General features: G+C 36.6%; 1 protein-coding gene across 1 annotated transcript; it reads left to right on the top strand.

Moving 5' to 3' along the window:
• The first annotated feature begins 808 nt into the window (after window positions 1-808).
• On the top strand, window positions 809-13,217 carry LOC140242907 (uncharacterized). The gene is made up of 8 exons (XM_072322654.1): window positions 809-833; window positions 6,119-6,320; window positions 8,723-8,904; window positions 9,732-9,866; window positions 10,442-10,648; window positions 11,054-11,134; window positions 12,312-12,433; window positions 13,080-13,217. Exons 1-8 carry the CDS (start codon window positions 809-811, stop codon window positions 13,215-13,217), a joined length of 1,092 nt encoding a protein of 363 aa, XP_072178755.1.
• The last annotated feature ends 1,177 nt before the right edge of the window (window positions 13,218-14,394 follow it).

Raw genomic sequence — 14,394 nt, 5'->3', positions numbered from 1 at the left:
GTTGCTATGTCTCTAATCTGCGAGTACTCGGTAAACCCGAACGAATGGAGCGGAAAACACGACCAGTAGTCAGTAGCCAATCAGAGCAAGCAAGTATATTATACAAATAATGAATGTTTATGAGTGCAATGGACAGAATATTTCATGAGGTGAAAGATGAAATGATCCATTCAACGAGGCGCAGCCGAGTTGAATGGATCAAACATTTCATCTTTCACCGAATGAAATATTCTGTCCATCGCACGAATGAAAAACATTTATTATTTGTTTTATATAACGCCTAAAATAGATCCTTGTCATTTGATGTTTTATTAATTTAGAAACAAAGAGAGAGATCGCGAGAGTGCTCGCTGAGCGCTTTACGCTAGCGCGCTGTCGCATACACATACTGCAAACGCAAGCGTTTTACACGCGTGTGTGCCGGGCTCTCAGCGAGCGTGCAATGGACCAAATCGTATGGATCCAAAATTGCACGGTAAATGGAGCCACAACTGCACGGATGATGATGTCATAGTGAAATGGGCCGAATGATCAATGTCAAACAACCAATCAAATGACAAGGATCTCTCCAGGCGTTATATAAACATTAATATATCAATACACCGTCACACACACCACAACCAGAGAGGCGAGAAGAAGCCGAGATAGTCGACCGTATATGTACTCCCTTATAGTGCGCGTCAGGCAGTCATGTTCAATGCGCTTGGGAACAACGCTGCGAGACGGAGATAGAGACTGGTAATTCATCTTCATTGTTTTTAACTACAACAACTGATTCGCTATCAACCATTCTCAACAGACGTTCAAGATGGCGGCATCGGGTGATGTCAAAAGTAAGTCATGAAATTATTTCCCTATGTAGTAGGCTTGCTAAGGGCGAAAAAGGGGGTGATCGCTGCATTTTATAGTACAAATGTCCTATTTGGCACACATGTTCCTCTGTACAATTGGAATTTTTTCATCTAAAGAGACAATCTGTATCTATGCAAATAAGCCTTGATTTGCATAATTTATACAAAAATACATATAAAAATTATTTAAAAATATATGTGCATCCAGCGGAAATACCTAATGTGGTAGAAGTATTCTATAGAGTATGTGGAAACAATTCCTGCAAAAATTGATTTCATACCTATGTAAATAAACATAAAATTTGCATAATTATGCAAGTTATTGCGCAAAAATCTGCATTTTTAAAAGAATTTCTAAACTATTAAGCACTTGATCTTGTAGTACAAAGTTTGAAACTGGGATGGATGTCCCTTGGGTCAAAAGTAAATGATTCATCTGAAGAGACAAACTGCCTCATATTGATATGGATATCATGCAAATAACCTGTTATTTGCATGATATCCATATCAATACCTACACATCTATAAGCAAAAAGCCTTAATGAAGCCTTAATGAAACTCCCTTAAATCTCATCCTAGATAGATATAACCCGTTAGAAACACTTTATGAAACAAAATGAGGAAAGAATTTGAATAATTGAATCCTCATTACCAGCTAATTTACATAATATACTTAAGAAAGTAAAGTAAAAACATTATTTTCAAAGTTTTTCTTACAGTCTAAGAACTGCATTTTATGATGAAAACTATGGAAGTATTATGCATTTCCTTTAGTCAAAAGGAAATGGTTTGTAATAATTATCAAAACACTATTTGTATATGCAAATACCACCTAATTAGCATATTGTGCATATTAATACCCGAATGTACCAAAAGTCAATGGTCAAGGTCGACTTAAGAAATTGTATCAGTTTACGCGATAACTCAAGACTGGATTATGCAAATTTCACCAAACCTGGTCCAAAGATGACGTATAATGGGGCAAGTGGTTAAGGAGTTTTTAAGTAAAATCGGCATGAGGTCAAAGGTCAAAAAGTTCAAGGTCAATGCTAAAATTTCATTATTTTCCCCATATTCATGCCATGTCTGAAGGTATTTTTTTCAAACGTAGTGACTGCATACACTACCAAAATGAGATTCGATCGCCAGACAGTTTCAGGTCAAGAGGTTAAAGGTCAAAGTTCAGGTGAAAATGCTAAAATTGCACTTTTTTTCAATGTATTTCGCAAATGGTTCAATGTGTCTTCATGGAACTTGTTACTGGCAGGGATTTTCTCGGGAATTTAGGGGTCATTTGTCAAAGGTCAGGGGTCAAAGATCAAGGTAAATTGGGCCCTCAAAATTTCTCTATTTCCCTCATGGTTTTGCAATACTTGTAGGATTTCTCTTGAAACTTAATGATTATATACATGTATTACCTAATGGATATTCTCTGGGAAATTTCCTGCCAAAATGTTATAGCTGTGATGAAAGTGCTATATTTCACTTTTTCTTTCATATCTTGAATGTGAATAAAGGTATCATGAAACTTAATATGTACATATTTGTTCATGTTCTACCTGACAGTGATACCTTTGTTGATTATCGAAAAAAATGTTAAGCCCTCCCCTCTCAAGTGTTTTTGTTTCCTCTTGAGAAGTAGGAAAGGACATGGAATTCAGTGACATGGTATAGTCACGTGCACCATCATTACATTTAATGTATGGGTCGCATGGAAGTTAATTTTGATGCACACATGTATAACCTCTGACATTCTTACCTTTTACATTTTCACCAATGTATTTCTTTTAATTTAACCTCTGACATCTTTACACTAAACCAGTTAACATAATCATTTTTTGGAAAAAGCTTCAAGATCATGTAGGTCATGATCATCTATACAGGTATTAGCTGATATGTGGTGGAAAATAACATTCTTTGGAAAAAGGGAAAACAATCACAACCAGGGAGAATATGACATTTACGATCCTCGTAAACAGTAGTCTGTGACGATCTGTTGACAAATCACATCCTAGTATATCGTAAGAGCCATCGAATATACTCTTTTATGGCTATGAACGTATTATTTCTGCTTTGATTTATGGTTGAAAGTGACTGATTTTAAGTGAGAGACTGAGATTATTTGACTTAAAGTATAACATCTCCTATAGGTCCTACTCTTCACATGACAATTTTGCATATTATTGCCTTATCAAAAGGTTATTGTATATACATTTCCTAGCATAGTTTCCATGCCATAGTAGCTCATAGTATACTGGGTTAACTTTTTTTTTTTTTCAGAAACAGACTTTGTTTCTAACTCAAGCTTGTAAGTTCTTAATGTGTGCAGATACCCGTGCATCCACATAATTTGCACAAGTTTATAATCAGTTTGATGTAAAAAGCCTCTTGATTGCCTACAAAATACAATGAAAATCAGAATTCACACTTTCACTATGGTAGTGTGTTTTTTTTTTTGTAATGATTTTCTAACCATGACCTCAGTTGTGTACTGTTTGCAAGGGAAAAACAGTCCTTTTGTAAGCAATATTGTTCCGATTTGCTTCTGTTCATATGTAGGCCCTACTCTTAAATTTACATAATCATATTTAAAGAGTGTCACTATCGATTGCTATTTTTTCCACCTTGCGAAGCATTTATGCAATGAGGAAATATTGATAGCAAAAATAATTTCAAAGATCGATATGTTTCGAAATTTCACGACTGGTGTACTTATTTACATAATCTATGCATAAAATGCCTAAGTTAATTGAATAATATGGAAACAATTTATGCAACTGAAAAGTGTTGTTGTGAGAGTATTGTCTTATTCTATCAGCTTTTTGGATATTAAGTCCAAAGCGATTCAAGACATGTCACATTAAGGCTTTTTGTTTGTTCTGATTATCTATAGATGTGTATGTATTGATATGCATATTATGCAAATAACAGGTTGTTTGCATAGAGACAGTTTGTCTCTTCAGATGAATCATTTACGTTTGACCCAAGGAACGTCCATCCCAGGTTCAAACTTTGTAATACAAGATCCAGTACTTGATAGTTTAGAAATTCTCTCAAAAATGCAGATTTTTACACAATAACTTGCGTAATTATGCAAATTTTATATTTATTTACATAGGTATGAAATCAATTTTTGCAGGAATTGTTTCCACTTACTCTATAGAATACAACTAAAAAATTATGCATTTCTGCTGGATGCACATATATTTTTTATAATTTTTATATGTATTTTTGTATAAATTATGCAAATTAAGGCTTATTTGCATAGATACAGATTGTCTCTTTACATGAAAATTTTTCAATTGCCCTTGGGAACATCTGAGCCAAATAGGACATTTGTACTAAAAAATGCAGCGTTTACCCCCTTAGCAAGTCTACTAATGATTTCGGGTTAGATTTCGATGAGTGCTGATACAACTGATTAGGTGTCGTTTGGCATATTATTATACCCAGTGTAAGGGTTTGTTTCTATGGGATTTTCCCTTGAAGGGGGGGGGGGTGCATGTGTTAGGAGAAAAAAGTTTAATGGAAGAGTTTCAGCCCTGCGTTCAATTAATAACACAACTTAATCAATATTGGAAAACGTTCAAAAAAGATTATATCAAATCCACACGTTTGTCTTGCATTGCAAGGACCGCTTTACAGTCATTTATTCTATTTCTTTTATGCGCTTCGTTGCATTCTTGGTTCGGTTATACATTTTAATCTCGATTTCTCTTCCATGTCACTTCAACGCATTTGCCTGGCGATATAAAAATGAATAATGATTGTCTGACTCAAGTTGAATCGTTAAAATTTTTAGGTCTTTATATTGACCATGAATTAACATGGAAATATCACATAGATTATTTGTCTAAGATGCTTTCGAGAAATACTGGGATCTTAAATAAGCTAAAACATTTTTTCCCAAGTATATTTTTAAAAAAATTGTATTTAAAGCTTGTTTTACCCTATCTCAGTTACGGTATACTTGCCTGGGGCAACTGTGCCAAATTACACAATGATAAAATTTTCAAACTACAAAAACGAGCTATTCGATCAGTTATTTAGCCGATTTTTATTGTCACACGAATTATTTTTTTCTTTGAGAACAGACTCCTTAAGGTTGCTGACTTGTTTTTATATAACTTAGGCACATTTATGTTTCAGTTATCAGCCAACGGCTTGCCTGACGTATTTACCCACATGTTTCAGAAAAACTAGAAAAAGAGATTCATTTCACCTTCCACGTACTCGCACACTCCTTGCTCAAAAAAAATTGTTTTTACCGGACCTAAATTCTGGAATGATCTTCCCACCGACTTAATCAATTGCTCTAGTATGTTTATATTCAAACAAATATTGAAATCAAAGTTAATAAATGAATATAACCTGCCTGATTAGAATTTTCTTTGATATGTTATCTGCAGTATCATTTAATGTATGATGAATCAACCTGCAGTTTATGATTGTTTACTTCTGGTTTATGCTCCCATTATATAATCACTGCATCCGTACCAGTAGTAACATATTGAACCCATTATGAATTTGATTCTAGATATGTGTGTGTATATACTTGTGTATCTATATGCTATATCAAATTTTTTACCCTGTTCTTATTCCTTAGGTTCTTGGTTTTTTTTTCCTTTTCTTTTTCATCTCTTTCTTTTTCCTCTGTACCTTGATAATTTCGATAGTTCGATAGTTCGATAGTATTAGCACCCAGTCAATTAAAAATGCAAAGATGTCTTTCTTATATAGGGTCTGTATCATTCTATGAATATAGCCACAGTTCAAACGATGCATAGCCATAACTCTAACGAAATTATCCTGATGCTGTTCTTCATATGTTCGAACACTCTTCCATCTTTTTTCCTTTTTTTTAAAGCTCAGAGTGCATCTAACTTTGACATAGTTTGTTTCAGAATACGATAACGTTTCTCAGTATATTGGCTCAGGTTTAGGCCTGTTTACACGGGTCAGCCCTGTAACTAGGGCAGGCTGATTGGCCGTCAAACCTATAACCATGCCAAGGCATTACATGAATTGATGCAGTTTCATGTGAAATAAAAAAATGATTGCCAAAGCTTTAACATTCTTCACAGCCAACACAATTACGTACTCTTGAATGGTACAGAGAAAAAGAAATGATAAGGTTCCGATACACGATGTGGCAAGAGCGGCAGTGACTTAGTTTGCGTAGCGGTAGTCTAAGTACCTATACAGACCTTAGTTTAAGAGTTTAACACTATGAATGAATGCATAGTATGATTATCCTTTTCGCCCAGTGGTTTTGGTGACGGGCTCGTCGGGCTACATAGCCACCCACATTGTGAAGCAACTCCTGGAGGCCGGCTACAAGGTTCGAGGGACTGTGAGGAGTCTAAGCAATCCAAAGAAAGTGACGCCATTAAAGGAACTGTGCCCCAATGCTGCCCACGAGTTGGAGCTGGTGGAAGCCGACTTGGTAAAAGATGAAGGATGGAAAGAGTAAGTTTGCGATGTTTTAGTAGGAAACATAGATAAATAAATAAAATTAATAAGATAAACATAAGGAATATGAATGATATTTTATGCCGCTGGAAAAAAAAGAAACAAACAAACACACACACACACACACGACTATGGTGTGTATTAAAAGGGGATTCAATTGAGTGAGAATAAGAGGGAGCGAAGTTTATTACCTATACTGCACACCTCTTTATTTTTGTTTCCATGCGATGCCCTTGCAGAGTCACAACGTTTAGCCTGACGAGTCTCCTGTGATAATTACAAACCTCTATTGGAATTTTCGGTGATCGGAGTGTTTATACAGTTCTCTTCCTTGTCGTTTGTGCATACTCCATGACAGAATGCGTTCCTAATTATGATCTTTATAAAAGTCTGTTCTTGTTTTTTTTTTTTTCTCTTTACTGAACATAGCTTATAAAACCCCAATTTTACGCTATTTGTAGGATTTCATATTTCGTTGGTTTTTAAAACTTTTTAAAAACTTCTTTTGGTAAACTTTTAACAGCATTAGTTTTAGATAAAGCTTCTCATCAATCCATTCATGCCACTAAGTTTATGTGACAACTTTTTATCCAGCATTTAACATCCGCGTTGTGGTTATAAGCCCTCAGAGCACGTGGGCACGCGCGCGTGTGTATGTGTGGTTAGATGACTTGCAAAAAATAGAAGACAAAAATGGCATGTTCTGGAATGTTTGGAGTTGAATAGCAATACACATCAAAATGTTTGCGCACGCCCATTTGCATTATTACAATGTACACAATCACTGGAAAGCACTCCCTCAGTGTATACTGTCCGAATCGTATTTACCCAATATTGTTATCATGATTGTGCCGGTATCTGACGGTGAATTAGATGCAAATGCAAAGGTCCCGAGGTCGATTAATATCCAAGGCGTTCTGATGTGCTTCATGAACGCATTCCGTCTCACATTGTGCACCATAATTATGTTGTGTAAATAAAATGTCGTTAAAAGTACATACTTGTTCGGAAACTCAGGACTTGAATTCCTACTGGTCTGTAGTTGAGGAGTCGTTCGTCGAGTACTAACTACATGGGAAGGTCATTTCTGAGGTCTTCTTGAAAAAAAAAATCAATGTTGTGGTCAAAGTGCAGTTTCCCTGACACCGATGGACACTGTTTTCCCAAGAAAAAAAAAAGAGTTACCACAAGAGTAACAGTACTCAATTGTTATATAACCTGAAATATACAGTGAAAATACTCATGCAAAATTCAAACTGTGCTAGGTTTTATTCAATTATGATCAGACACGCGGTTCACGTGGACATGACTTTCCGACTACAGGGTACATCATTAATGCTCCTCCCACTCGAAGGACACCCGAACCTGTTCAATTTGGAAGAATTCATTTTCATTTTTTTCCACAAAACATAATAAAAGATGATTATATCTTGAGTGCAGATTGGTTGACTGTAAAGTGAAATTGAAAATCGTTTAGGAATTAAAACCATGTATAGGACCTATACATACTGTAGTTTAAGACCAAAATTGTTTCATTGTCTATTCAGTACACTCACTCTACTGTCTGGTAAGCGGTGTTACCAGGCTGGCATACCGGGCTGGCATACTTCCACACAATCACGCTGAATCCACCCCTATTAACCCATAGCCTCCTACGATTGAGTATAGCTACCAATCGATTTGTGTACAAAGAGTCGGTGTGTGAGAACATTTTGCTTTAACGTACAACAGTGCTGTACCGGGGATCGAAGCCGGAGTTACCTGAAAAAGCAGTGAACTATAATGCACTGGGCCACAACACATCTCTGTATGATTGTATGATACACTGTAAAAACATCGGTGTTACATTTAACACCATGGGTGTTAAATCTAACACCGATCAAACTTCAATAGAGGACCACACCCACAGGTGTAGAAAATGTATTGTGACGGTGTTAAAAAGTGTTCGCCTGGCACTTCGTGGTGTTAATTTGACACTGTGGCTGGTGATATTTTTGACACTGCGCTAGAGTTAATTCAATAATGACACCGCATGGTGTTGATTTGATATTGGTAATGTTAATTTCAATGGTATAACACCCGTCCAGCTTCAATAGGGGACCACACCAACTGGTGTTACTGTGGTGTAAATGTATTTACAGATTTTTTCAAAAATCAAGTACTTTATCGGAAAATTCTTTATCGTCTTGTTGAAGTTCAAAATTAACAAGAATTGCAGTAACTAAGAAACTATTCAAAAAACAATTTTAAGGTTTGAAATGACACCCGGAGGTGTTAATCTAACACCATGAATGAGCACCGGAAATTTAACACCAGCTCGGTGTTTCATATTTAACACCGGACTTTTTGCAGTGTATGTTTGATATGCCAGACACGGTGTCTGATTTTGCTCGCTCCAGGGCCGTCCAGGGGTGCAGCCATGTCCTCCACACCGCCAGCCCGTTCCCTCTGGAGAACCCGAAGCATGAAGACGAGCTCATCAAACCCGCCGTAGAGGGCACAACAAGGGTTCTCCAGGCATGCGCAGATGTCGGAGGAGTGAAGAGGGTGATAGTCACGAGCTCTTGCGCAGCTATTTCAGGTGAGATGGGGCATGAAATTTGTAGCTAATCTTGTATGCAAAAATGAAATTGGTATGAACATCTCATTACGAAGAATTATGATTTCATACTCGAAAGCTAATAGTCGCCGTCAGAGACCACAAAGCCAGTCGAAGTGAATCAAAGTCAATTCTCCTGATAGGACTCTGACTTTGACATTCAAATATTAAAGAAAACCACCTGACATGGTCTTTTCCCGTTCGAATTGCTGTTGCGAAATTCAGGCAAGCAGGATGTAAGCACATGCGCTACAATTTGACTCTGTTGGTAGTATTTTCAGCAAAGTCATTATTATGATATACATCTTCAGTTGTCTACAAGCGTCGATGACGAAGTGTTTAATTTTCTCGCCGATTCAAGTCTTGCAGTCAAGATAATTCTATCGTAATAACTTAGAAAAAAAAACTTCATAGGGGGCGTGATATTAATGCAGGTGTTTATATGAATAACAAGCGTGAGAGCACTATGTATGTGGACGCAGGTGTCAGAGTAATTTGATTACTTACACGCTTTATTCCATCCAGACATAATATCTCCATACTCTCATCATCCTTTATCTGTTATAATGTGCGCACACACACGCGCGCGCACACACAATATTATGTAATATATATACATGTATATATATATATATATATATATATATATATATAATGTATGACATATCATTTTGTGCGTTTATATAATATACAAACGCAAATATATATATATATATATATATATATATATATATATATATATATATGTATATATATAATGATAATTCGTCAATGTTCCTATTTATGTGTGGTTTGGTGATTTCCTATAGACTTGATGGAGAACAACGAAACGCCCATAGACGAGAGTCAATGGAGGAACCTGAACAGTACCCTGAACGACACATACGGAAAGAGCAAGGCTCTGGCCGAGAGAGCTGCCTGGGACTTCGTGGAGAAAATGCCAGGTACTGGTAGATGTTTCATTTTTCAATCGAATTGTTGTTGTTGTTGTTGTTGTTGTTGTTGTTGTTGGTTTTTTTTTTTTTTTGGGGGGGGGGAGGGGTGTAACATTTATGCATGAATGTAAACGTTCCAAAATGGTTCCATTGCAAACCATTCTGTATGGAACGAAGAAAACTAACTAAAACATAATTACTGACTTGTGCCACCGAATTCACTGCTCCTGAATTATTACTCGTTCCTATGTTCTTGTAAAATGATAATTATACAAGTGAAAGTAACTTTTGTTGTTGACTTTAAACTAAAATTTCAGGGTTCCGTAAGTGTTACAGCTGCTTCATTCATTTATGTTAGTCAAGCGCATGCAGTACAGAAATGCAAAGAGACATAACGAAGGATTTATGTGTGATACCTCCTTGTCATAACTTATGTACTTCTAGCACGGAAGTGCTAGGAGGACCTAACTCTATACATGAGGGAAAACTGGCAAAGAGGCAACCTGATTGTCTATGATAATCGCTCCTGATCACGCCTTAGGGTCTTATTCTCAGTCTCGTTTTACCTTTTTCCCTGTTGCCAGTGGAGTCCAGGTTTGAATTGGCCACCATCAACCCATCGGTGGTCCTGGGACCCGTTCTGTGCGGTGCGCCGGGGACCAGCGTCCAGATCATTCAGACATTAATGGAGCGCGCTACGCCGGTCGTGCCCAAACTCAATTTCCCCGTCTGTGACGTGCGCGATGTGGCCAGGGCCCACGTCATCGCTATGACCCTACCAGAGGCAGCGGGTAAGTCCATGAAGGGAAAGGAGGAAGTCCAGGTTCTTATACACGGAGGGACTTATAGAGCAACAAAATTCAAGTAAAATATGCAAAAACGAAAAACAAATGAACTGTACGGTTCTGAATTTAAAGAGAAGGAATATAATGTCATGGTGTATTTTAGAAACTGCATTTCCGCTTTCTCGCAAATAGCAATCAGGGGGCACTGAAATGGACAGTGACTATTTGAAGGCGAATTTCAGATATGTCTGGTTATGTGTTGAATGCTTTTCATGGTTTTTGCCATATCTTATTCATTGTCATTTCTCAGCGAGAAATTGCTATAGTTTTTATTTCAGACTACCTTCTCTATTTCCTTTTTTTCTTTTTTTTTTCTTTTTTTTTTGGTCATCTTCATTTATGAATTAACAGGTAACCGACACATCATCTCACCGTACAACCTGTGGTTCAAAGAGATGTCCGAGATTCTTCGCCCTGAATTCAGGGACAAAGGTATGGGGAAACACACAAACAAAACGCTCACAAGTTCACTTATACCTACCTGCAATATTAACAAAGTTCCCATGCGTCAATGTATGCGTAAAGGGCTTCATTTTCTTATTCCGAAGGTTCGTTATTACGAAGGTTCGTTATTCCGAGGTTCGCTGATCCGAAAATGAAATAAGGTTCAATATTCCGAAGGTTTGTTAATCCGAAAATCGAATTTAAAAAAACGGTTCGTTATTCTGAGGGTTCCTTAATCCGAAAAACGAATTAAGGTTCGTAATTCCGAACATTAGTTAGTAAACATCTTCTTTTTATTTTCGGATCAATGAGCCTTATCTCCTTTTCGGTTTAACGAACCTTCAGATTAAGAAACGTCACCATCTAGCGTAATTGTACTTGAGAATGGAAGCGTATATCTACTGTTTGACATACGAACGTTTTCCGAGGTCATGTATGTATAGAGCTCATGTATAGAGTTAGGTCCTCCTAGCACTTCCGTGCTAGAAGTACATAAGTTATGACAAGCTTAAAATACAAAACGAGATATTCAGAGACTAGATTTTGTCCAGGATAACATGTTTTATCCACTATGTCCTTTATTAACGACTTGATGTGCATCCACGTAAATTTGTCCATAAACTGATCATTTACTCCAACTCACTCCAATGACTTGATTTTATATCGAACAAAGGCGACACATAATACAAAGTATTCAAGCAAAAAGTAAAGAAGTACACTCTATAAAGCATAGCACAAAGTGTATGTGCAAATGAATGTATGATAGTATAAGAAAAAAAAAAAAGACACACAACACATACTTTGCAGAATATATGAAAGAGTTAACTCCTGTCAAATAATAATTAATCATAATCACACATAATCTCAATCGAAAAATCTCAGTCGCCTACAGTCATATAAATACGTATGTAGGATATGGTTTATTATCAGCGAGTAACCCCGCAGCTCGAAAATGATACGGTTTTTCACATCATAAATTCACAGAATTCACTACTAAAATTACACATTTTAAGGTAATACATGATAATAAGATAAGATGAAATATGGCAATTACAGTGCTTGGAAGGAAACTTACCCATCTTTGAAATTGTTTGAATTATGCTGTATTCATATTCATTTATTGACGTACAACATTATCCTTTTTTTTTTCTACTAACCATTATAGGTTACAAACCCCCTACTGCCATAGCCCCAAACTGCGTGCTCCGCTTTGCCGGTCTGTTCAGCCAGAGTGCTAAATCTATCGTTCAGTTGTCCGGCTGTGTGGCTAAGTTTTCGGACACCAGGGTGAGAAATCCATACCATACCACCTGATAAAAAGACTTGTCAGTGATTCCAGAGCATGTACATAACCATGCAGGCATAGAGATTTCAGAGCAAGAATACTATGTATTACTTTCCATCTATTCTGTGCGGAGCTAAGTTAAAACACATATACTTTAGTTTGTGAAAGGAGAACATAGTTTTCCCACGTTTAGGTACATTTTAACAATCTAATGTAAGCGTCATGTTTACAACTGTGTGGACCTGTTCTGTTCTTTGCATGCTGCATTCCACAACAAGACTCCATTATTCAACAAAAGATTAATGATACAATCACACCATTATGTTGCTCCTTAAATTAGTAAAGAAGTTTGAATTACTCACAAGACCTCCCAGAGACCTTTAACAGGAGCAGACACCGTGCAAATTCAGAAACGACCCATGATCAGAACTACTGAAGTTGTCTCACACAAAACGATGGTAGTTACTTGTCCAAATTCGAGTCATATATTCTCTTAATTACTCCATATCAATGTACTTCAAATGTTGCATGAACACTCCTCGATCAGTTGTTGGCATTGCCATTTTCTTCTCTTTTGAATATTTCGTTGATTCTTACGAATTCTATTCCTCAATTAATCCATTTGCCTCCCTATCTCGTTCATAATAGCTTCGGCAGGTTCTTGGCATTACCCCGTACGATCCCAAGGACTCTCTGATCGACATGGCCTATTCCTGCATCGAAAAGGGGTTCATCGTCCGCAAAAAGGGTTACTACAACCCGAAGGATAAACAGGAGACGAGCTAGACCCGAAGGAGACGCGGAACAAAACTGTCGGGCAGTTGGAGCTGCGACTTGTTTGTTAGTTTTTCACGGCAGAAGAAATTTGATTAAAACATGCTGAAAGTGTTAGCTCCTGTAGACTAGACAACCTTTTAAAGAAATTTGTTTAGATAAAAACTCTCAAGGTTCCATTCATCAGATACTTAGCAATCTAACTTATGAAGTTTTTGTTAAAAAACCCGAAGAAATGAGCGGTTTTGATGTTGTGTCATGATTTATGTTAGAATAAAAATTTGTGTCTTCATTTGAATTTTTGGTCATATAATTTGGGATATATCGGTTTCTTCTTCATTTGAATCCTACTTTGGTCATTTAACTTTGCATATCTTTTCACTTGAAGAATTGTCAAAAGTGTCAAATTCAGTATAGTTTCATAACCGGTCCTTAAATTGGCCAAACATGATAAAAGTTTAGAGTCATCATTATAATCTCACATTTGAAAATTACCATATTTTTTCTAATATTGCACAAATCTAATTAATAATGAAATGGTGGTTAATGGATTAATCCAGTTGCCTCAAATTTCCATTCAATTCAATATATGCAGGAGGACGAGGTGACGGTTTCTACGTCAAAATGACCTCACGACTTGATAGGTGAAAGGTCGCGATAGGGAAAAGAGAAAGAGTACATCATTTACCACGATTGTATGTGATAGGCACTCTCTTGGGCAAGTGAACTGTAAGAGCATAATGATTTCCACAAAATATATTTATTACGACAATTTGATACAGTTTTTTTTTTCTCGATTCGAGGTGTTCATGACTCTTTGCATGTACATGACCAAACATCATCTGTATAACCGCATTAAAAGAAATCTTGATATGAAAGCTTGTATTATCTTAAGTTTCATTGAAGCCATCCAATTCCGTCTATTATGTAAAATACCAAAGTTTTGCATTTCAAACGAATATAGCAACAACAAAAAGCGACTAAAAACCGTAAGCAAGGAAACAAGGAAACAAATAATCAAATGGAAGTGAAAACGGTGCCAAATTCTTGTAAAGCATTTGTGCTTTAAAGGACAAATTCACCTTCATAAACATAAGGATTGAGAGAAGGCAGCAATGTTAGTAGAACACATCAGTGAAAGTTTGAGGAAAATTGGACAATCGCTGCAAAAGTTATGAATTTTTAAAAA

The sequence above is a fragment of the Diadema setosum genome, chromosome 19 (assembly GCF_964275005.1).
Source record: "Diadema setosum chromosome 19, eeDiaSeto1, whole genome shotgun sequence".
Taxonomy (NCBI): domain Eukaryota; kingdom Metazoa; phylum Echinodermata; class Echinoidea; order Diadematoida; family Diadematidae; genus Diadema; species Diadema setosum.
The sequence above is the reverse complement of the archived record's forward strand: the minus strand, read 5'-3'. Positions and strand labels throughout refer to the sequence as shown.

What these genes read in the sequence shown, in the direction of transcription:
- LOC140242907 (XM_072322654.1), top strand. Translation starts at nt 809, where the DNA reads ATGGCGGCATCGGGTGATGTCAAAA. An exon ending in CTCTTGCGCAGCTATTTCAG is followed by an intron (nt 8,905 to 9,731) that starts GTGAGATGGGGC and finishes GATTTCCTATAG; the next exon opens with ACTTGATGGAGAACAACGAA. An exon ending in CCCTGAATTCAGGGACAAAG is followed by an intron (nt 11,135 to 12,311) that starts GTATGGGGAAAC and finishes TAACCATTATAG; the next exon opens with GTTACAAACCCCCTACTGCC.